Source organism: Martes martes (assembly GCF_963455335.1).
Source record: "Martes martes genome assembly, chromosome: 5".
Taxonomy (NCBI): domain Eukaryota; kingdom Metazoa; phylum Chordata; class Mammalia; order Carnivora; family Mustelidae; genus Martes; species Martes martes.
Window position 1 is genome coordinate 118,695,574 of NC_137892.1, and position 24,607 is coordinate 118,720,180.

A 24,607-nucleotide genomic window follows, 5' to 3' on the forward strand; every position below is an offset into this window, starting at 1 on the left:
ATAAGAGCCACAAGAAAAACCGATGCACCCAACGAGGCCCTGGCATTCCGCAGAAGTATCCAGAGGTGGGATCAAGGCTATAACAAGGAAATTGTGGGCTGCCCAGGCATGGAAGGTACTTCCGTCTTTCTCCCACCCCCAATTAAAATGGGAAGAGGGCCTAAACTGCTTGCTTGGTGCCTTTTTTTTTTTTTTGCATTTGAAGGACAGAGAAAGAATGCTCAATTGCTTGAATACATTTCCCTTTTACTGCTCAGTTTACAAGCAATCATATCACTCCACACAAACTATAATTTCCTTTTTGTTATCTTTGCTTCCTTCAGACAAACATGATTCACCGAAGAAATAATAATGAACCATTACCTTTGATGTAACGGCTGCCAGCACTGTGGGATGGGAGTGTGCCAAGATTCGAGATGAATGCAGTATTAAGGACGGCAATGTAAATTCCACTTCTAGGTGATGTGAGCATCCTGCCATTGGCTGTTCACTTTTTCATATACTTATCTAAAACCTCTGGCTATTTTTTTTTTCTTTTGGCACAGCAGTATGTAGAAACTGAATTATTCTAAGATCAGCTATAGGCTATTACCTAATAGGTACTCTAAGAACTTACTCAATTCCGGTAATTGTTATACTCGTTAGTTCCTTCAATCACTCACTCACTCACTCACTCACTCATCCTTCCATCTCTCCATCTACTCAGGCACTCAGCAAACATTTACTGGGTATCCACGCAGTGCATGGCTCTGTTTCAGAGTCTGTAATACTCAGAACATGTACAGCGATGAGGACACATCACACAGGACCTGTCCTCTTGGAACTCAGTGCTCAACACTCTAGAACACTCAAGAATCACCGGGCATGCTCTAAACAACACCAACACTCAGGGGGCACCTCTAGAGAATTTGATTTAATTGCTCTGGGATGGGGAAGAAGAGCCAGGATTATTTTTAAACTTCTCAGGTAGCTTTAATTCAAAGCAAAGACTGAGGATCACTGGTTTAGAGTTTACAACCCCGTAAGGCAGACAAAGAATAAATAAGTGAACAAAACACTACTAATAAAAATAATTACATGAAAAGTGGTGTTTTATGCTTTCTGGTGGGCTCTAACAAATCTCCATTCTGGGATAAGCCTCAACGGTTAGCTGACTGTGACTGAAAAGTACATTTTGTTGGTCTGTAACTTCTTGCATTTTTTTTCCATAGTCGGGGGTTGTGTTTGTAAGGGACATCGCCCTTGTGGCAGAATCTCATTAAGGCAATGGCCAGAAGGCTGAAACTTTGGCTTTTGTTACCGTGTTGCTACTTTTCCTGATCAGAAAATCTGAAAGCCTTCCTAAATAAATGCAATTGGACGTATAAGAAATGAAATATGGACATCGAAATTACTTTTGTCCCCTAGCTGAGAACAGATTCTTTAAAAAAAAAAAAAAAGAGAGAGATTTATTTATTTATTTGAGAGAGAAAAAGAGAGCGGGGAGAGAGGCAGAGGAAGAGACTCTCCAAGCAGAACCCCCATTGAGTGGGGAGCCTGACGTAGGGCTTGATCCCACAACCCGTGCAATTGTGACCTGAGCCAAAACCAAGAGTCGGACACTTAACTGATTGAGCTACCCAGGTGTGCCAAGAGAGCAGATTCCTTTTGCATGGTGGTATGGCTTAGCAGAAGAGTATAAAATCAGGCAAAGTGAGGTGGTTGTTTTTCCTGGCTCCCTAAATACGTAAGTACAAGACCCTGAACTTCTGTGAGTTTTGGGTCCCTTGACCAGAAAATGGGGATGATAATGGAGCTTCCTTCCAGAGGTGCTTCTTCTGATGTGAAGATTAAATGAGATAAGACACACAAAGGAGGTAGGTTGGTTCTAGGCCTAGGGATGTGCTCCTTAAATGCTGATCTCCTTGCCTGGGTCTTTAAGGTCTCCTCTTCCAGACAGTAAGCTCCATGAGGGCAAAGGCCATGCCTGTCTCAATCATCATCATCTCCCTGGCACCTATGTCCAATGGAGAGTAGGCATTCCAGTATTTGTAGAAGGAATGATTTCATGTGCGTTATATTTATTTAGATAGCCTAGCTAGAACCCTAGCCGGTGAAGTGCCCAGATCCTGGCACCAAATGTCATCTCAAAAACTCCTGAATGGGTTCAACTTGTGAAATGACACTCTGAGCCTGCTTCCCACTGTCCTACTTTATAGGCAGTGTCCCCAGATCTTAGCAAGTTTTTCTGCTGGAACATGGGAGTGTTGGTGAACCAAAGGATCAGCCTTGCTCAAGGCAAGACGCTTCAACGCTGTCTTAGTGCTGCTCCAGAGAACGCATGGAAACAGCATTTCAACCTGTGTGCTATTCATCCACTAGACCCCATTAGTAGTGTCTGGTCAGGTGATACCAGCCCTTTGAGAATTACTGCTGAGGTTTGCCTTTCATGGCCACAGGGTGTCTAACTATTATTACCCAAGAAAATTAATTCGACTAGAAAAACCACAGCGTCCACTCTAGCTTGCAGGTTCATCTGGCCCAGCAATGGGTTGCCTGTAAGAGGCATGTGTTCAACGATAGTAACCTATGGTGATGAGATAAAAATCCACAGAAGCCACATGAAAAATAGGGACCCGTTCTGGCCTTCAGGGGGAAGGAAACACTAGACCACAGAAGGGTGCAATTTAATGTTTAATGGAAGAGCAAAACCCTCATGAATATGTAAAAATAAAGGGGCAAGCTCTAGGAGGATATAAAGGAGTCGATGGGAAAAACTAAAAAAGAAACCTCATTAGGATTTCAGGCGTCATTTCATTCCTCTGCTGGGGTTAGGAGAAAGCCACTGATCCCTGGTGGCATTTGACTACCAGGATGAAGGGTATCCAGATGAGGCTTCCTGTTTCTGGGATTTTCTGTCTGGTGTGTCCTCCAGGGAAGCTGATCCGAGCCCATGTCTCCTTTCTAGAAATGGCTGAAGAAGCTGGGAGGGGTAGTATTTTGGTCAGTATAGTGGGAGAGTTAGTGGATTTTTATTTATTTATTTATTTTTTTGAGAGAGGGAATGCAAGTGCTTGCGGTGGGGGTGTGGGGGCAGAGGGATTGGGAGGGAAAGAATCTCAGACTCCCGACTGAGCACAGAGCCCTCTGTGTGGAGGGGCTCCATCTCACGACCCCGAGATCATGACCTGAGCGGAAACTAAAGTCAGAAGCTTAACTGACTGAGCCACCCAGGTGCCCCAGGAGTTAGTGGATTTTAAAAACATTTTGATATTTAAGCACTATTTTTTTTTCTTTTTAAAAAATGTTTCCGGGGTGCCCGGGTGGCTCAGTGGGTTAAGCCTCTGCCTTCGGCTCAGGTCATGATTCCAGGGTCCTGCGATTGAGCCCCACATCAGGCTCTCTGCTCAGCAGGGAGCCTGCTTCCTCCTCTCTCTCTGCCTGCCTCTCTGCCTACTTGTGATCTCTGTCTGTCTAATAAATAAATAAAATCTTAAAAAAAAATTTTTTTTAAATATTTCCATCCCCCGTCCCTCACCATACTGCAACTAGATTCAGAAAAATTTCAAGAGATATTTGGGGTCTGAGTGCTTAAAACATTCATCCCTTCACCCATAATCACAATGCTTACCACCTCATCATGTCTGCGTAGTGCAAAGTCTCGGTTTCCCTTTCCTTAGGAAAAGGTTTGCCTCTCTCACACCTTCACATAAAAGGCAAGTGGTTTTGCTCTAAGAAAACTTCAAAAGTTGGGTTAAGGTTCACTATTAATATTGGTCAATTTGACTGCCTCACACTTTTATTGTTTTGATTATACTAACTTGAATAAAACAGGCTCTTAACCCACTGCTGACCATTGTCTATGGGAGGCAAAGCATAGAGCAAAATTAATCCCTCAGTGGGACAGATCTCTTGGCCATAATCAAGAATGGGTAATCATCTGCTGCTTCAACACCCAAGTCCCTGAAACTAACATCTGAGCCCTGCATTCCAGTTCATGGTTGAGGTTATTCATATATGTCATGCTATTTGGTTCTCACAAGTCCTTCTGAGGTTGGTGCTATTCTTATCCCACTGTTCACGAATGAGGGAACTGAAATAGAGGTCTTAAAACCTTGTCCGAAGGCGTATCCTAGCAGGTGACAAAGCCAGGATCTAGGGTCCAGCGGTCAGGCTCTCGAGTTCTGCCCCTAACCTTTACTGTGTACTGCTTCCCTCAGATTAACACCTCAAAATCTCAGCGAGCTCTGAGAAAGGATAGGGTCTTTACATTAAGCCAAACAGAGAGGTGGTGTATAGTAACCCCTCAGTGTCCTCACATCTGTACGAGGGGGATGAGGCCAAGTGCCCCTGTCCCACTTTAGGGAGTTTTTGAAGGAGTATTTATGAAAACGCTTTGAAATTTACAAAGCGTGGCAAGAATCTAAAGAATCTGAACTGTTCTCCAAACACCCAGATAACAGGGAAAAACAAAAAGGGATCAGTCCATGTTGGTCTCAGACTCTGTCCTTCAAGATTATGTCCAAGGTCAGCTCACTGAGTACAGCTTTTAAAAGGAATTTAAATGTAATGAGAGGTCCGGGGGTAAAATCAGATCCATGAGCAGTACTTTGAAGCCCGAGTCTTAGAATCTCGATGTAAGAGCAGATCTGAAAGGGCATCTACTTAAAATCTTCCCTCCTGATGCATGACACACCTCTATAACAGTCTTGGTATGACAGATCCTTCACCTTGAGTCTCTCAGTGGTGAGAAGCTCATGACTATCAAGGGAGATAATTCCCCACTTCAGAGAATTAGAAACTGCTTTCTTATGTTGTGCGATCTCACTTTGGGTTCTACTGCCCTCACTCCTTAGGCATTCTAGGTCATCGGAATAAGCAGCAAAATTCTCTTTTTGTAAGAATATCACAGCCTGCACAAAAAGAGGAAGACTGTGCCTTTACCTGTTCACTTAATTTAGTCACCGCACGACTCAAGCTCTAGTATTATTATGTGACAGGAGCAAACCTTCCATGCATCCTTCTCTAAGAATGGATTTCGAGCTTCAGAACGAGCCACTGATGGGACTGAATGCATTGTAATGGCTCCTCAAGTGCCGAGAGGGGGACGTGTCCAATCCATTATGGTTGCGTCCCACAAATGGTTCTCAACATGCAGCCAAGTCATTTGCAGCGGTGGGTAATCAGAGAGGCCTGATGCCTCCTGCTCTCCATTTTAATCCCACTTGTCAAGCACGTTTTCTATAGATATTGTCTCTCAAAGACTGAAGGGTGTTTTCCTCATTTCCCAAAGAACTTTCCATGAGGACCACAGGGAGAGCCATAAACTAACAGACAGATGCATCGTGTTAAGAAGGGTGTCACCACGTTCCTTTAATCAGTACACAGTCAATATTCTCCATCATGAATAACTAATAAGTTTCTGAACTCCTTTCCTCAGATGTCATTGCAAAAATCTATCTGAGGAATGTCATCTGCACTTAATGAAGGGACAAGCATTATAATTAAGTTTTAAGCTATTTCTTCAGCATGAAACTGCCACGAAGTGTGAAATGACTATAATTCACATTTTTAAGACCCTGAATTTATTAGTGTCTGTGTTCTATTCAAGGTTAGGAGCATGGGGCTTGGATTGTCAAAGGATGTAAATTGCTCTGTGCTGGTTATTCCGGAGTGAGTGTGCCTGAGCTCAGATGCCAGGCCAGGAAAATAATCATTCATGACTCAGGTTGTATTTTTGAAAAAACAAACAAACAAACAAACAAAAACCCTCAAAGACCTGGAAACTCATTTCCCTTGGTGAACAGGAAGTGACGATGACGCACATAACTGGGTGAACGGGGACTTGCGTTCCTCTGTGGTTGACAATCACCCGCGGTTAAGAAGATGAGTGGGAACCGCAGGCTGGAGACCTCAAGTGAAGCACAGTGTTGCTGGGCTGTGACTACGATAAAACCCGGGGTGAAAGAACAATCTAAAGTTTTGAGCCTGCTTGTAAGAGAAAGAGGAATGAATCATGCTCTTTTGGAAATGACTTAGTATGGCTAGAAGAAAGAAAGGCATGGGATAATAAGAGGCTCCCGGAGACTTTGATGGCTCTCCTTGACAAACAAATGTCAAGGACGCCATTATTTGTGTGTTTGGTGGCTGAACACATACTTTTGGAGAGAATACATTTGTCATGATCCCCCTAGCCCGAACCTCTTTGTGGCTGTGGGCAACCGCACATGTGGGAGACATCTCAGCCGGTGAAATCCTGCGAGGAAGTGGAGGGGCTGTGTGTGTTTGTAACAGGTAGGCCATATGAGCTGAGGCAGGGGGGAGTGTGCTACAAAGGGTTTCCTTAGGAAGTGCAGTTTAAGCTGAGAGTGGAAATATGACCATGTGGAAAGAGAGTACAAAGAATGTTTCAAGACCAAGGTATAACAAGGCTCTAAGGGAAGGCTCCAGGCCCTTCCGGTGAAACAAAGAAAAGGCAGAATAGCTGAAGCCTACAAACGGAGGGGAGAGGACCTCTGACTGGACTCAACACATGGTCTATCTCTGCTCCTCCCTGAAGCACTAATGCAATGACTGTAAAAGGACCCTCAAAGGGCACAGACCCAGAAGGACCAAGAAAAAGAGAAGCAATAAAGGTGGAAGAAAGATGATGACCAAGTTTTGGAAGTTGAGAAGCAAACCACAAGTAGTGATCTCATTAGCAGAGGACAGAAGGCTGAAAGCAAAGAGCCTTGAGTTTGGTGAAGACCAAGTCAAGAGCCAGCTCAAGCTGCATAATCCCTGCCAGGTGCAAGACCAGAAATCCAGTGCCTCTGTGGCTGGGAGAGTCTGGTGGAACTGCAATCAGAAGACAGGTTGAGGGACACCTGGGTGGCTCAGTGGGTTAAGCCGCTGCCTTCGGCTCAGGTCATGATCTCAGGGTCCTGGGATCAAGTCCTGCATCGGGCTCCTTGCTCAGCGGGGAGCCTGCTTCTCTCGCTGCTTCTGCCTGCCTCTCTGCCTGCTTGTGTGTTCTCTCTCTCTCTCTCTCTCTCTCTCTGGCAAATAAATAAAAATCTTAAAAAAAAAAAAAAAAAGAAGACAGGTTGAGGCTCCACGGAAACTGTCAGAGTCCTAGGCCGTTTCTCCACTGTATGAACCCAGGTGACCAGGACACCCTTATTGTCATGGACTAAATGTTTGTGTCCTCCCTCCCCCATATTCACATGCTAAAATCCTAATCCTTAATGTGATAGTAATAGGAAGTGGGGTCTTGGGCCGTGATCAGGTAGAGCCCTCATGAATGAGATCAGTGCCATTATAAAACAGACCCCAGAGTTCCCCAGCCGCTTCCGCCATGTGTGCACATAGCAAGATGGCCACCTATGAACCAGGAAGCAGACCCTCAACAGGAACCTGCCAGCACCTTTATCTTGGATTTCCCAGCCTCTAGAACTGTGAAAAAATAAATTTCTGTTGTTTATAAGCCATCCAGTCTATGATATGCTATTACAGCAGCCCAAACAGACTAGGACACTCACTAGGGAAGGCTTGAATTCTGGGCTCTGTGAGACAAGGACAGTTAAGGCTGACAGTGCTATCCTGAAAACAGGGAATGAAGTGAAAACCTACATATGGAAGAAGGAGACCTTGTAGGCTCAGCTGGAACATACTGGCCCCCAGATTCATCCCCAGCAAGGGATTAGGACACTAATCAGTGTCCTGGGGAAACTGATCAGTCCAAGAGAAAAGGCATATATATTCTTTCTTTCTTTTTTTTTTTTAAGATTTTATTTATTTATTTGACAGACAGAGATCACAAGTAGGCAGAGAGGCAGGCAGAGAGAGGAAGGGAAGCAGGCTCCCCGCTGAGCAGAGAGCCCGATGCGGGGCTCGATCCCAGGACCCTGGGATCATGACCTGAGCCGAAGGCAGAGGCTTTAACCCACTGAGCCACCCATGTGCCCCTAGAAAAGGCATATATATTCTTATATCTGGGGTCACCCACCTAAAAATCCCAGCCTGACCATCCTACCTCGAAGCTCACCATCCAAAAGCCTCATTCATGCACACAAAACATGCCAAAAGATTCTTAGTGCTTCACTCTTAAAAACAGACATCTGAGATCATCAGCCATTTGAAAAAGTCCCAGTCAAAAAGCCAGAGAGACCTGAATCATAATTTTAAAAAGCAGAGAACAGAAGAAATTTGAAACGATCACTAATATAATCAAATAGTAAAGACTGGATAGTACATCTGCGAAATTAATACAGAGTATTATAGAAGGAAATCGCTATAGAATAAAGTATGTTTAGAAATTGAAATGTGAGAGCAGGACGTACACGTTCAGTGGGAGGAAGAGCCAACAGAGAGGAGGAGAACAGAGAGAGAAACAAAAATGAGAAAAGGTTGGAAGGGGGATAACGGTGATGGGAGATGAAAAGCCAGGACATCACCCATGGCCACATCAACCACTTGAAGGTGACTTGTGAGTGCTTTGTTTTTGAAATTTCATCTTCGAGCCAGTGGGAGCCACCAAAGGATAGCCAACTAGTGAGTGACATTTGGCCCAAACTGGCCCACAGTCTGTGGCCAGGAAATCCAGCGAGATTATAGAGTTGTCTCTGAGATCTGATGGCCTCGATCTCATTTATATTCTATTCTAACAAACCGTGGAAAATTCTGGAGTAAGAAAAAAAAAAAAAAAAAAGATATCCACTGGCTGATTTCTTTTTTTTTTTTTTTTTCCTTTTTTTATGATTCACTTCTAGTTCCCAACTTACTTCAGGTAAAAACTGTTGTCAGCTTGTTCCTTTCAACTCCCATTACTCTTTGTTTTGAAAAGGTTATAATTGGAATAAAACAAGGCTGGCTTCAAGCCAAAATCATGAAGGGTGTAATTAAGCAAGATTTTCTGTCTATGCACCCAGCAGGGCCATCCTACTGAGGAGAAAAAAAAAACGGAGATTCAAAAGCAATTGTGTGTTTTTCAAGAATAAGAGAACAATCTACCCCACACACTTTACATAATAAATGGCAGCTGCTGACATTTTAATCAAGATAAAAACAGTAATAAAGTCACAGTGCTCCTTTTGAGGCAGAAGGTAGTCCCAACTCAGGAATTCTGGCAAACATACACACATGCCCATTCTGTTCTAAAAGACCGAGAGGTTAGCACTTAATTTATAATATCATGCCTGCCTTGACATGGGTAGAAGTATAATTTTATATCCCCCCCCTCTCTGTTACGAGTTTATCTTTTGAATAATTTTTTCACATTTTAACCCCTTCTGTTAAAAATTAACTTAAAGGGTATACTTTTAATTTTTAAATAAAAGCCACTTGCCCTTCAGAATGATAATGATGTGTCACATTGCCTTTCTCGAGTTCAGATGAAAATGGGCCAGCCATTAAGGGACAATCACTTAGGCAGTGAGGTGCCTCACTGCACAAGGCTGATGACTTTGGCTTTCAGAGATAGTCTGGGAATCATTTGGAGAGGCATGTGAAATGTTTTGGCTATTAAGGCATTTCCTCCAGTATTTTGTTGGTTTAGAAGATTACAAATCGAGGAACGCTTTCGGGGAGTAAATTTCAAGCATCAGGGCTGGACTATAGTTTCAATCAATGCTAGTTCAAGGCTTACAGAGACTAAATCACTAATAGCAGGTACCTGATGATGGATTCTGAAAGCATTTTTTTTTTTCCCTTTGATCAGACCCAACGGTCCCTACAAGACAGAGAGGGGAAGACTCAGGGCCTTTGAAGCCAGGCAGTCAGTTAAGATGTTGTGATTGGCATAATCCCCCGTATTGCAGGCCGTCCAATTTATAAATTGTGTTCCTCAGTGAGAGCAAATGGCATTTCTTTATTCTTACCTGACTTAATTTTTCTCTCCAACTTATCTTTACGGAGGGTTAGGAAAAACTAAATTTATTATGGCATCCTCTCTGTGATTAAAACATTTTACCTTTCTCATGAGGATAAATAATTATCTCCTCCCTCTTTATGATATCATAATGGACATGGGGGCTGGGGGTACTGGGACCTCCTGGTGACAGGAACAAAGAAGTTTCAGATTCCAGGAGATGTGGTCCTGATTGGTATTAGGCTAGCAGCCCACACTTCTAAGCCCTCTGGGGATGAATTCTGGTACTTCTTACTGTGTTCACTTAGCGCCCACTGAGCCAGGTCTGAATGGCCTTTGCAGGCCCTGAGGTCCGGGTATGTTTCCCACCGCACCCTTGGACTGGACTGTCCACTTTGGAGCCCTCAGTCCCACTGCAGAGCAGCTGCCCAGGAGCCTGCCAGCCTGTACCACCATCATTAGCCATCTGCACTGCTTACTGGGACACCATGTGGATTCTGCGCCTGCACTGGCATGACCCCCAGACCCCCAGGAACTGAAGGAGATTTGAGAGTGCTGACCCAGCCCCCTCTTCCTCTCTAGTCACATGACAGTTCACCCTATCCTCCTAAAGCCTCAAATGAAAATGCTCGATGACCCTTTGCTTCTGTCCTCGAAATCTAACTGGTTTCTTCCCTCTGTGACTCCGAGAATAAGGGTCATCAGGCTATATATTTTACCACGTGCTTTCCCTGCATTTCCTATCGTCTTCTTACAATTCAGCAGAGATCAGAAGAGATGGGTTTTTAACTTCCTCTCCCTGTCGGGGTAGGACTTGCTCTATATCCTAGACTCCTTGTCCCCCAGGATGTTATCTTCCATTTATCCCTCCCTGGCTTCTAATGGCAGAATTCTACTGTACAGAGGCGATGCCTGCGAGACACCTAGGTTTGGCAGCTTTACAATTTACTCTACCACATTTGTAAAACACAAGCTTTTGATTAAGAAGGCAAAGGCAAAGACGGAAATAACTTCCAATGCCACAACCTCCCTTTTCCTTTACCCCTTTTGTTTCTCCTTCTGCATCCTGCAAGAGCTGTGGTGAAAAGGGCACCTAGAGAAAGGTGAAACTAAGGGAAAAAAAAGAAATATGTAGATAAATTCAGACTATGTATCGATGCTAATGAAACAAAGGGAAGGATGAACGGATGCTGAAACACAGGAGGAAGGGAAAGAGGGAGAAAAGGGGCATATATATAGACTCACAGATCTTCAAAGATGGGCAAGATGTCTTACTGTGAGTTTTCAAACAAGGCCAACTTAGAATCAGGGGGGCTTCACTAAGCCTTCACCTGTGGCTTTCAGGTATCTGTGTTTTTTTCTGGGCAGGCACTGCAGGATGACTGAGGAGTTGACACAGTCACTAGTGTCTCTGACAAAAAGAAAATGGAGGCAACAGGACGACACGCTGTTACCGTGCAAGGAATGCCGTTTATGGGCTGTCTTCCATCCTAAGGCTATGCCCTCTCTAATCTATTAAGTGAAATATCCTTATCCTTTCATATAAAATGTTGTTAATGGTAGATGGATGTACACAACAGCTTTCTGGTGTTGTCCTTCCAGGAAAAAGGACGGTCGGTCACCATGGTCTCACAAACATTCTACTGGCTGTTGAAACTGAACACTCCGGGAACTCCTGGTTGAGGACTGGAGCCCCATGAAAATGCACCGCTTGCTCCTCCTGGGAGCTGACATTTGTTGAACTAATGTCCACTAAGCTCTTCCCATGTTCTAGGCACTGGCCGAGGAGAGCTTAGGAGACTTGCCCAAGTTCACAAGGCAGACTGGCTTTGGGGCCAAACTCAACCCCAGTGTAGGATACTTTCAAAGCATAGCTCTTGATCAACATGGACACCACATCATGACTCTTCTGTTTTGGAAGGCCCCTGAGACCCTGCGATATTATCGGGCCACTACACATTTTCATCTCTCCTTTGAATAACTTCAACATTCATCCTCTGTGATCGAATAATTGTGAATCTCATACAAGCAAAATAGGTATCGAACATGTCTGCAAAGTGTTGCATGAGGAGAAAATTTAAAGATTTCTTTCATAAGAAAGAAACCTTTAATTGCCCCATATCCCATGCACCCATAGCTTTGGAGCATAATATACAGCCCCTCTCCTTCTCTCTCCCCTCTCTCTCTGCATCTCTGTCAATCTCTCTATAGGCCTATATATGTAAAATACATATGTATGTGTATATATGTTTTAATGCATGTACATATGCATATGTACATATATATAAAATGTGTATAGAATAAATATAGATATTGTATTTATATAATTCAAAAATCAGACTGCTTCTCCAAATTTGCTATTGTGACTTTTGAGGGGGACAAAGGAAGGGAGACATATGACCAAGTATTAATTGAACTGTGATGCTCTGACAGACTGTTCTGGTAGCTTCAATTCATAAATCACTGAGAATCAAATAAATATTTAGTTGGCTACATACATTCTAAGATAAATTTAAAGAAATAAATTCATTTTTGTCAACTTGGAAGTGCTGTCTAATCCCTGTTTTTCTGTGATATATACAGACTTTAAATCTCACACATTCCCAAAGGAGTTCAGATTAGTATCTATCCATTAAGAAAAAAAATCCTACAGAATATTCAAGCACATACTGGGAGTACCAGATACATCTTTGAATCTTTCTGCTTTATTATTAAAACTCTGGTAATGTTGTAGGGGGGAAAAACCCACAGGAACAAAGAAATGCCTTATTTATTTGAGGCTCCAGAATGGGTTTGATATTAGTGGCTGTTTTAGTTCTGAATGATGTTATGCATTGAACTTTGAAACTTCTAACAATCATTAAAGTCTTCTGTGATCATATCTGAAATCGCCTTCACATGATTTATTAAAGAACACAACTGTCATAAGGAAATTACAGAACCTCATTTTTGTAAATGACACGGTAATATTCTTGGGAGCTGCAGAAATCCATTGGTCCATTTGTCCTTGCATTAAGTGGACCTAAGGAACCATGTTTTTTAAATTCTAAGACTCACTGTTTTTTTCTTTCAAATTACAACTAAAATGTCCCTTCCTTCAGACAGCCTTACCTAACCCTCTCAGGTAGAATCCTGTGTGCCATTCCCAGTGTCTCCTCTGATTTTGCTCATCTATCTATTCTACCACTTATCATATTACCTTGTATTTGGGGATGACTTTCTATCTTACTCTCCTTTAACTACAAATCAGTTGAGGACTTATTTACTTATCTCTGTATTCCAAGTATTTAGCAGATGCCTTGATTCTTAATAAGTGTCAAAAAAAAAAAAAAATACCTGGCAAACAATTCCCTGAGCTGTGATGAAATGGAAATCAGGTCATCACCTTTGTCATAACTGTAGGCAGAGTAAGAGCACGTCTGCACATTAGCTGATGAAGAATTCTTTTATAAAGACCTTTTGGCTTCTTGCTCTTTTGTGGTTCCTTCCAAGCTTTTAGTGATATCTAGAGGAACAGAGTTGGCGATATGTGTTCAGTGGTCTATGTAACCGTCTCCCATTTTTTACATTTGCCCTGACATATGTCTGGGAAATAAGATTTCACAGTCTATTTCCTATTCTTGGAGGATCTGAATCTTACAGGGAAGCTTCACAGTTGAAAAGAATCCTTAGAGCAAGGTAGGCATTCAAAGGTAGCTTCTGTTCTTACAGAAAATACATATGCAAAACTAAATGGCCTATTTCCCATCTCAGATCATGCACAGCCTGAGATCAGGGATTTTTCCACTTGTCTTTATAATATACAGACACCAGGAAAAAGAAATAATGAACAAGCGAACATCTAATATATTCAGACTGCAAACTTCAGATCGTGAATTAAAATCCAGTTTCCATTCCAAGTTAGTTTTTCTGATTTCAAGAGATAGGCATAGTGCCTGGTAGATGTTTTCAGTGGAGTCTTGAATCTAGAGCAACATGCCATTATTTCAGAGTTGTCCTGCAGGGGCAAACTCAACAAACCGCCCGAGCTGGATGTTGCGCTCAGACCTCGCTAAGGCTCATTATTTGTCTGGAGAGAAGCAACCCTCTTTTGTGATTTTCAACTCAACCCTGGATTATTTACAAACATCTCAAGCAAACACTGTGAATACAGTAACTATAGTAACTCCGAAAAGGAAAGCAGTGAACCGAAACTCGAACTCTAGCAGAGAGGAAGCTACCACTCTTTGAGCTGAGGGTTGAGATCTTCTAAGAAGGCCTGAAATTTGCTTCTCATTAACAAGAAAACAACAAAACAACAACAACAAAAATAAATAAATCAGAGAACAAACAAAAAAACCTTCAAAAGCCAAAACAGACGTTGGAAGAAACAAGTTATCCCAACAGAGAAGGTCTCTAAAGCAGACGGTATTTTCCTATGTTTGATTTTTTTGGGAAAGTGAAGGACATGCATGGATTTAATTTTTGCTTGTTCACTGCAGAAGATGGTTTATGTATAAATAACCTATAGTCTTTTAACTCAATTTGCTTCCCATTGACAAGTAAGACCAAGAAAATCTGGGTAGAAAACATGATTTAAAAAACAAAACAAAACACCTCTCATTAAAAACATTCCAACTTAACTGCAGTGGGAGTTTTCAAGATCCATTAATTCATGTCTCAACAAGTAACTTTTCTGTTAAACTCCTTTTCTACGTATTTTCTGGATCTGTAAGGCAATCAGGTGATTGCATCCTTTAAAGCAAATCTTACATAAAATATTATGGGGCTACAATGTTAATTTTTTAGTTTTGATACATACACCAGGGGTATGTAAAATGTTACCATCAGAAATACTAGGTAAAGGATACAGAGGAATAATCTGTATGATTATTGCAATTCTTCTTTTAATCTAAAATTATTTTAAAATAAAAGGTAAAATAATGGGAGCCTAAATAAAGTTTGGAGGCAAAAGGGACCTGACTTTGTATAGACATCAGTGTTCCCGGATTAGCTCAAGGCTATGTAGTCTGTTTGCTGTAGGCATCTGCCCCAGCTCCGTCCTCCTTCACCTCTATGCTGCTCCTGACGAGGGAACCACTTCTGCTTCACCTACGCAGTGCTACCTGCTGGCATAAATCCAGGGATCTCCCTCAGATTGTTCTACTTTCCTAAGACTAGAAGACGCACCAGCACAAACGAGCTGGATCACGACAACTGATCCAACTGTAAAGCCAGAGGCCAGAAAACATTCATTACCTAGTGATCAATATCCAAGGTCAGTACCATTCAATAGCAGAGTAAAATGGGGCACCATTTGCTGACAAATGTGAAACATCCACAGACGCACTGGTCTGGGCTAATGTATGTACTACGTTGGATTACCTTTCAGTTGGTCACACATTCTTCCACAAGAGCACCATTAAAATAAAATAAAATAAATCGTAAGGATGAAGGGGCTAATTATCACATTCTAGATCCTGACTAACTTCAGGCTATCAACCCTCAACACAATTTGAATAGGGGCAAAGAATTTCCCCCAGTTGTAGAATTACATATTAAAGTGTTTTTATGTTTCCTGTAAGAACATTTTATTTCTAGTCTCTATAGAATATGCCTACAACTTTAGAATAAACAATGGAAATGCAGCAACTACCAGAATTCCTTATTTATTGCACTTAGGAGATCGACTTGTAATATTGGAGATTCACTTGTTTCTAAGCCAAGTTTCCAGGGTTTTCCATAGGGTCTACAGACGACCATCAGTACAGCTATTGCGCTATATGAGCAAATCATCTGTTCTCAGTTTTTCACAATAGGGATCTCTAAAATGGGCTGATGCTTGGAGAGTTGTCTTTTTGTTTGTTCGATGTGGGTTGGGTTTGTTTTTATCCAAAGAAAATTTAGTTTCCCGTTTAAAGCAAAGTTAGCTTAAATTCTTGACCCTTAAATTTTCCATGCCTTCCATGATAGGCAACAGTAAGCTCTCCGTGGTAATGCAGAGCTTATTCCCAGGGGGTGGGAGGGGGTGGGCACTGTATTATATTTAGAGATCAGTTTCTTTTATTTTTTATTTATTATTATTTTTTAAATTTATTTTTAAAATATTTTACGTATTTGAGAGAGAGAAAGACAGAGTGCAGGGGGAGGAGCGGAGGGAGAGGAAAAGCAGACTCCCTGCTGAGCATGGAGCCAGACATGGGGCTTGAACTCACAACTCTGTGATGGGGACCTGAGTCCAAATCAAGCGTCTGATGCTTAACCGACTGAGCTACCCCGGCACCCCTAGGGCGGCTTCTTTTATTTATTTATTTATTTATTTATTTAGATTTTATTTATTTATTTGACAGACAGAGATCACAAGTAGGCAAAGAGGCAGGTAGAGAGGAAGGGAAGCAGACTCCCCGCTGAGCAGAGAGCCCGATGTGGGGCTCCATCCCAGGATCCTGAGATCATGACCTGAGCCGAAGGCAGAGGCTTTAACCCACTGAGCCACCCCGGTGCCCCAGTCAGCTTCTTTTAGACAGCATTTTTCTTTGGACTGATCAGCACTAATTACTAACTAGTTGTGTTAAAAAGAACCCTGCTTCTAAGGAGGTCTGTGAAAAGGAAGGGAACCAGCCCACATATTAGCTTGTTTCGAAAGGGCTCTCACATCACACACACGAGGATTCACTGCATTCTCAGAGAATGGGATTGCTCTCTGAGTCCTAAAATACAGGACTCAGAAATCTACTCCTTGGGTAGATTTGCTGAAAGATTCCACCTTTAGTACCTAATATGAACCATAGGAGCTGGCTAACAGAAAGTCAAGGTAACTTCTGGCAGGCAGCAGCACTGAGATGGAAGCAACGATTCTAGGTAAAGCCTTGCAATGTGGCGTATAATGTGAAAAATACAGCCTACCGTATATGGCATTTTGATAAGAGAATGTTCTCTTTCTCCACCAATTATCCTCTTCCTCTGGCCCAATGTATTTCCCTATATTTGTAAAGCCTCACAGGCTTTGCAAGAATGCTAGGGGCTTCATCACGAGGTGACAGATTCCCCACTTACGGAGAATGTGCTTCCGTTTAGAGAAACACAAACTCCGATGTGGCTGTTGCTGTTTTAGTAAACCACAGATCACAGGGCTGTGTCGCAGAAGAGTAGATACGGCTCATATAATCCAAACACATTTGCTAATGTTTGATGTCTACCATTAAATATGCAATGTTAGTTATGATGATTTATGATGGGTTTTATTTAAAAGAACTACAAGAAATGAAGAAAGCCAGTATTCGCTGAATTCTTCATGACTATAAGTGAGGCAGAAAAACTGAAGGGACTCTACTTCAGAATGGGTCCATCTCTGCTGTTTTTCTGCCAGGCCCCATTTCTGATAAGCCAAAGAAGAAATGTTCTCCCTTTAAGGGGGAAGCCAGAAAGTTCATCATTCTCTGAGTTTTGTCCTAGGTCCCTAACATCTAAAAAAAGCCAGATCCCAAACATGTCCCAGGACATGAGCTTGGCCGACGATGGCATCAACACTCCCTACCTTCAGTGATTTGTGGAATGACACCTGTTGTTCACCTGGATGCTTGCCTTTGATCAAACCCTACTCTGAAGACTGTAACCCCAGGTGACATTGGGACTCCTTCTCCTTTCCTTTCTGAGTCTCCGAGACACTTCACTCCGTCAGTTGCTTTGTCAATCATGCTATTCAATAAATCCTGCTTTCACTCTCCCAGCTCTCACTTGATTTCAATCTTGCACAAAGCCAAGGACCCTCTTAGCTGGTCTTGCAGGTGCTCCTCTGGCTCCCAGCCAGCCCACATCATAAGTACATAGCAAAAAATATAGCTATATTTGTATCAATGTACCATTTTTTTAATGTGTTTCCTTTTTCGAGCCAGGGATGGTTCTTTAGTGGCTGGTTTTTGGGTCATATCTTTATCTCTGTTTGTCTGTATGTATCTATTGTTCTTTTTTGTTTTCTTTAGTTGTTGGTGCAAAGTACACAGCATCTCAGAGCCTTTTTCTGCTAAAGGCAGCACAATTGTGGATACTTGAAGATTAACACCAGTACATGAAATATTCACAGAAAGTAGTTCTAGTACCATAACGGTCCCAGTGGCAGAGAGCTTGTTACACATAAACAAAATTCTGTACAGTGTTTAGAGTTCAGTTTTTTTTAGGTACGACTTTTCTTTGGACTGATCAGCACCAATTACTGACTAGTTGTGTAACTGGTTAGGTTCTGGGTACCACAAAACACAGCAGGAAACAAACACCGTGAATGAATCAATCCCCAATCTCATAATTACAAGGCTGGCAACCTCCTCCTCCAAACCCTCAATCTTAAGTTTTCCAAGAGAATTTTCTCTTGGACGTAGCTTATCTTTACATCCTTTCTAATCTCTCCCAATCAGTATATTCATGTTATGACGCTGTTACATTCCAAATGCTCAAAATGGACCATCAGCCAGTTGCCTAGACAAAGGAAATAGCCACTAATCAATGCAAACCAGAGTCAGACGTTTACCTTAGTTCCTTGAAGGGGTCTGCCCTGACATTAGGTGTCTCTATAGATTTAGGGAACACTGTGCCCTCGGCTCCTGTAAACAAAAGAAAAAAGCAAACAGAGGTTGGAGACTTTGGACATGTCACCTGGGGGCACAATCAGCACAGGGAGTGGAGCTAAGTGGAGGGTGGACCCTTCACACAACTCAAAGCACACATTTTGCCCTTGGCTTTCGCTCCAGTGATAGGGCAGCACTGAATCAACTCCTGCAAACAGGCTTTGAAAAAACAAGGAACTTCTTTTGAAAGTGTTCTTGCTGAGATCAGAGTGCGGCCAGGAGGCAAATACCATGTTGACTTTAAAAAAAAAAAAAAAAAAAGATGCCTAAATAATGGCACCACCTAACTCTTGTCTCTCATTGACTATTAACAGTCCCCCAACTGGAAACGTTTTGAAAAGCAGCCCCTGAAGCCCCCTGATTGCAGTGCAGGGCACAAATCACAGACTACATCCAGCATCTCGGCAGCGAGGAGATGGTGGAGAACACCCTAACACTGCGCGGTCTCCACCTAATGACGCCAAGGAAACAAGTGTCAGGAAACACGGAAACAGAAATAAAGTTCTGTGCTATTATCTTGAAAAGTTAAATAAAACAGAACACTATGAGAGACCGTTTGATGTTCACTGCTGTTTACACTTTGAGAATTATTCCACATTGATCCCCGACCCAATCTAGACATTTAGCTCTTGACTTTGCAATAAGCTTTTATCTTTAGAGCTTGTCATCACCAGCTGAAATTTCTTAGCCATAAAGATGGTGATTATCTGATTTGTCTGTTCCCAGACTGCTTTCAAATCATTTAAGCCTCAGTTTATCACAGACAATTGCAGTGGATATTAGTTTTTCAATTAAACTTAGCCAGGCAGTACCCTGCACTTTGAAGGAAAGGTATTTATTTTTATACCTTTTTTGGTGTAGTTCTTTGATGCCACAGAAAGGGGCAGAACAACATCTTGTATTCGTGTGAGAATTTCTAGAATCCTCTTGCATTGTTAGGTCTAGAAATCCTCCATTAACCACGGTTATTCCAAATCCAGATTTATCCTAGCACACTGATGAGTCTAGTTGAATGAACTCGTGTAGCAATTATAAAAGTATTTCATCTCTTTTTAAAAAAGTATTTAATCTCTTTGATATGAGTAACAGACTACCGCAAATAAAATCAGAAAATAATGCCTTGACTTGACATTATGTATGGTCATTTAAAAGAATATCCTGGTGAATGATAACTATTAATCAAAGCTAACATTTTGAGTGAAACCATCACATACTTCATACGTAGTAGCTCAGTTCTCCCCCGACTAAAGACAGTTGCAGTAGGCAGAGAGGCATTTCGTGTTTGAACATTTAAGATCTTTTCCTGCCTGTAGACACTTTCACTTTTTAAGACCCCAAAGCACATCATGTCAAACAGATTAAAATGTATCCCTAGTCGCCATTATATACAGCTTTGATGTAAATTTCATAAGAATGTTGTTTTATTATGCATATATTACTTTACTCTTGCGATTTAAAGTTTATTGTGTTCTTTATAAATGTGGTGGCTAATTTTATGTGTCAACTTAAATTGGATCATGAGGTACCCAGATATCGGGCTAACCATGATTTCTGGGTGTGTCTGTGAGGGTGTTTCCAGATGAGAGGGGCATGTGATACAATGGATGCAGCAGAGCCCTTGGCCCTCCCCAGTGCAGGTGGGCAGCCGCCAATCCCACTGAGGGCCTGAACAGAACAAAAAGGGGAGGAAGGAAGAATTAGGCCCTTCCTGCTTAACTGATTGAGCTGGGATGTCAATCTTCTCCTGCCCTCACCACCCCTTGTTCTCAAGCCCGGAGAGCCCGAATGAAATCTATACCACTGACTCCACTAGTTCTTAGTGAGCCTTGGGACTCACTCTGAATTATGCCACCAGCCTCCCTGAGTCTCCATTTTACACAAAGCAGGTCACAGGGCTTCTTAGCTTTTGTAATGACACAAGCCAACTTCTTATAATGGATCTCTTCCTACATGTACACCCATATTGGTTCTGTTTTTCTGAAGAACCCTACCTAATATAAAAACTGAGTAAGACTGGGGTGGATTATAGACTATAATGTAACTTTTGTTACCCATATACTAAATCTGGTTTTGCAGAACATACATTCCACGTCTCCAACATTTTTGTGACCCTTTGAGGAGCACCGGGACCAAAGGTACTGTGGAGGATGCCTCGTGAGTCAAAAAGGCTGGCAGAAGTGACAGGACCACGAGTAACACATTGGGAGGTGGCTCTCTCTAAAGTGTCTGTGACCCAAGGGCATGGCCTCAGCCACCACCTCTCAGCACCATCTCAAACCTAAACAGCTCCCATCTGTCACTACTGCAGTCAACGGGGGCTTCTTCTGAGATCCCTTCCCTTTCTATTTCTTAGAATTGCTTATTCTTAAGCCTTTGGAACCTGTTTTTTGGGTTTGGGGGCTTTTGTTTTGTTTTCATTTTTCTTTTTGTTTATTTGTTTTAAAGATTAAAAGAAACACTTACACACCTGATTAAGGCCAGGGCAGTTATTTCTATTTATATACATTGTATACACTTTTTAGTCCCAGCTTATATCTCCCCCTCCTCTACTAAGAGTTCTATGAAAACTGCAAGAGAAACAGCATTACTTCTTTTGAAATCAGTCTTAATTGTGTGACTTACCCATATGGCAAGTAGTACTGCTCATAGACACCCTTCAGTATTTGAACTGGTATTAAAATGTTGTGAAGCTTTATGTTTCACTGATATCTCATGCACCCTCCTATCATTTTATAAGGCCTCTGAAGCCAAAGAATACCTATTTCCCAACTTTCGACTACGCAAATATGTACACATATAACGATATATATTGCATTTATTCAGTCCAATTATCCAAAAATGAGGAATGACATTTTCTTATGTAAAATGGACCTCAAAAGCCTGTACCATTTTCTTTATCCCACCCACATTTGGTGCTAAGCCTGTTTCTCTATTTGTCAGATATACTGACAACACCTCACTTGCTACATAACATCCGGCCACACTTGCTACTTAACATCTGGCCACACTAGCTCAAGAAGGAACTACTCTGTTGCAGCTAGCTCAGCCACCCTTTTAGAACAATTCCAAGGATAAAAAAGGTTACATAAATGCAACACATGACAGGTGCTCACTGTGTTTGCCCAAGGATCATGTTCTCCTCTGAACACCTGAACTTGGGTCCTCAGCTTTCTCAGATGGACCATCCTATTTGCCTGGTGTCTTGGAGGAGTGTGTCTTGTTCTCTGTCCTATCTCCATTGCCTAGCACAGCACAGGTTCTCAACAAATATCTGTAACACAGCTACAACACCTATGTGGCACTGAGCACATACTACCTGGGATTTTTATTTACCTTACAGACATTCGTCCCATCTCTTCAATAAGCTCTTAAGCTCTGGGACGCCTGGGTGGCTCAGTGGGTTAAAGCCTCTGCCTTCGGCTCAGGTAATGATCTCAGGGTCCTGGGATTGAGCCCCGCATCAGGCTCTCTGCTTGGCAGGGAGCCTGCTTCCCCCTCTCTCTCTGCCTGCCTCTCTGCCTACTTATGATCTCTCTCTGTCAAATAAATAAATAAAATCTTAAAAAAAAAAGATCTTAAGCTCTATGTGAACAGGGACAAGGCCATATACAAAATAAAAACAGATTCAATTTAGGTTCTGAAGACTTCTACTAGACTTATTTCTAGTTGGTACTACCAATTTAGTACTAATTTACTGTTATAAATTATGGGAGTACTAATTTACTGTTATAAAACTCCTCGTGTATCACATGGCATGTTTAATGAATGTCCAAAATCCAACGTATGTTAATGGTACCTCTTAAAATAAAAGAGCTATTTAATAAAAGAATATCATTTGGGCTAAATACAAATATCTCTTTAAAGCAAAATGAGATCAAGGCTTGTAGTATCTTTGCCAGACCAGGAAAACTAGCTCTCCTACAAGACAAGTGGGGCTAAAAAAAACATGGGGCTTTCGGTCACATGGCTAGTGAGTGCTGGAGCTGAGATTCACATGCAGGCATCTGACTCTAGGACCCACTTGTAGCCATCATGCCCTCGTGCCTTGTTTTCTGAATGCCTGGACAGTGTGGCACCCACAAAATGGCAAGCCAGACCCAAATCCCAAGGGTCTGGGCTCTCACAGTTAGAGGACATAGGTAATCTACAGACTCTGGACATGTGATGAAAGTGAAGGGCAAGACTGTCAGACTCCCTTACCTCCCACCATCCACCTGATGACCTCTGAATTTGTGATTTTTTTTTTTTTTTTTTTTGTGACAGGGGCCCACACGTGTCACCCATACTGGATAACAGGCTCAGAGATATGACTTCTCAGGGGAATGTACCACAATTTCTATAATCCGAGTGTCCTTGGGCATGCAACCCAATCTCTAAGATGCTCAGATTCCTTCTCTGAGAAGAAGGGATATTAATAGTAACTTTATCACCTCGGGGTCTTCGGAGAGTGAATGAGATCTCTGGCACATAGCAATCAGCAGACGATAGTCAATAAAATACTTCTAGCATACTAAAATATTTATGAATCCTATTCTTTCCTCCTCTTACCCAGGTCTTTAATGACTCTTAAAAAATAACATTTTAAAAGCACTTACTATGAACTAGAAACTATTGAAACTGTTTTAATTTGATCATCAGAATAACCCTATGAGGTGGGGACAATGTGTATCTGTTGTTATGGATGTGGAATCTAAGACTCAGGGAAGTCACGAAATTTCCTGATGGTTGAGCAGTGAAGAGGGAGAGTCTGAATTTGGACTCTCTTTGTTATAGAACCAATGCCTGTGACCACTACTCAGACCATCTTTTTCCCCAAGATCATATCACTCTCTACTTGCTCATCTTTTTATGAGATACAAACAAATATCAATGTTTATACCCTCAAATAACACTTGCCAAATCTCCCATCCCCTCTCTTCTACAAACAATTAACATGTGCAATGAGAGGGGCTATTAATACTTTCACAAAGACCATTTCTGTCCAAGTCCTAACAGGCTTCTGATTTTCACACCATTTTTCACTTTCCCCAAAGCTGCAGAGTGGACAAACATTCATCAGGATGAACGCTCCCATCCTATCCCCTATCCATTCTAAGATAATAAATTATTCTCAATTTTACTATTTCAAAAGGTTTCTATTAAAGCCATACCTACTGATTCCTTCTTTTGACACAATATAATTTACTGGCAATAAATGTTCATAAACAGTTTGAGTGAAAAATCCATAAAGCCATTTCAGCTTTATTTTAAGTTCCATTAATGTCCCTCAAAAATGATTTTGTCAATGTGTTTCCATTAGCTGGTTCTCTGCCCAATAACTTAATTCCACACAATCAATTAGGAACTTATAAAGCATGTGACAGGATCTATCTAAAGTGTTTTGAATCACCATAAAGATCAGCTCAATGGCTTTTTTTTCCCCTCCTTGTAGTACAGGTAGGGGGTAAGGCTGTCAAAAAATCTCAAATGCACTCCATTGCCATAGTGACAAAAAGTCAGCTTCTCTCAGTAAAGTATACTCAACTTTGGTGACTCCCCCCTCAAAGTGTCCTGAATGTGAAGAGACCTGAAATCCAGCCCTATCTCTGTGATCTCATGCAAATCACAATTCTTCTCTAACCTTTAACTTCCTCAGCTGTAAAATAAGAGACAGGATGAGAGGTATCAGGGCTAAACTGTTCTTCCCTCCACTCGAAAATTTCATCAGGTAACAGTCTAATCTAAACAGATGACTGTCTTGAGCCACCTCCATTTCCTACCAGGAAAAAAGAGCAACCCTGAAATATATATTAAAAAAACAATCCTAAAAATTTTCCCAGTGTTTAAGGAGGAAACAAATAAAAGCTAATAGATTTTTGCCCAATTCAACCTGCATTTAATTGGAAGAACTACCCACCAGAAAATAAACCTCACAGATAAAATGGTCGATGGTAAAATTTATTATAGATGAAACTAACTGAAAAAACAAAAACCTGGTTCATAACTCTTTAAAACTTCAAAAATTGACTGGGGAAAATTCAATTTTATAAAAAATAATAATAAATGCTAAAGTGCCTAAGCCTGTACATGTTAAATACAGCCATGAACCAAATCCTGGAAGGAAGAGTCACATCTGAAAAATGTGCTTCAAGAAAATTGGACTTGAGAGACGCATTAGGCATGAAAGAAGAAAGACTATGCT

At 41.7% G+C, this 24,607-nt stretch overlaps 1 protein-coding gene across 1 annotated transcript in view; it reads right to left on the reverse strand.

Annotated features, from left to right (window-relative positions):
• Nucleotides 1-24,607, reverse strand: part of SGCD (sarcoglycan delta) — a 390,751-nt gene that overhangs the window by 78,939 nt on the left and 287,205 nt on the right. The window contains exon 6 of the mRNA XM_080804544.1: nucleotides 18,330-18,402. Coding sequence (XP_080660670.1) covers nucleotides 18,330-18,402 — 73 coding nt within the window. The remainder of the gene's footprint in view (nucleotides 1-18,329; nucleotides 18,403-24,607) is intronic.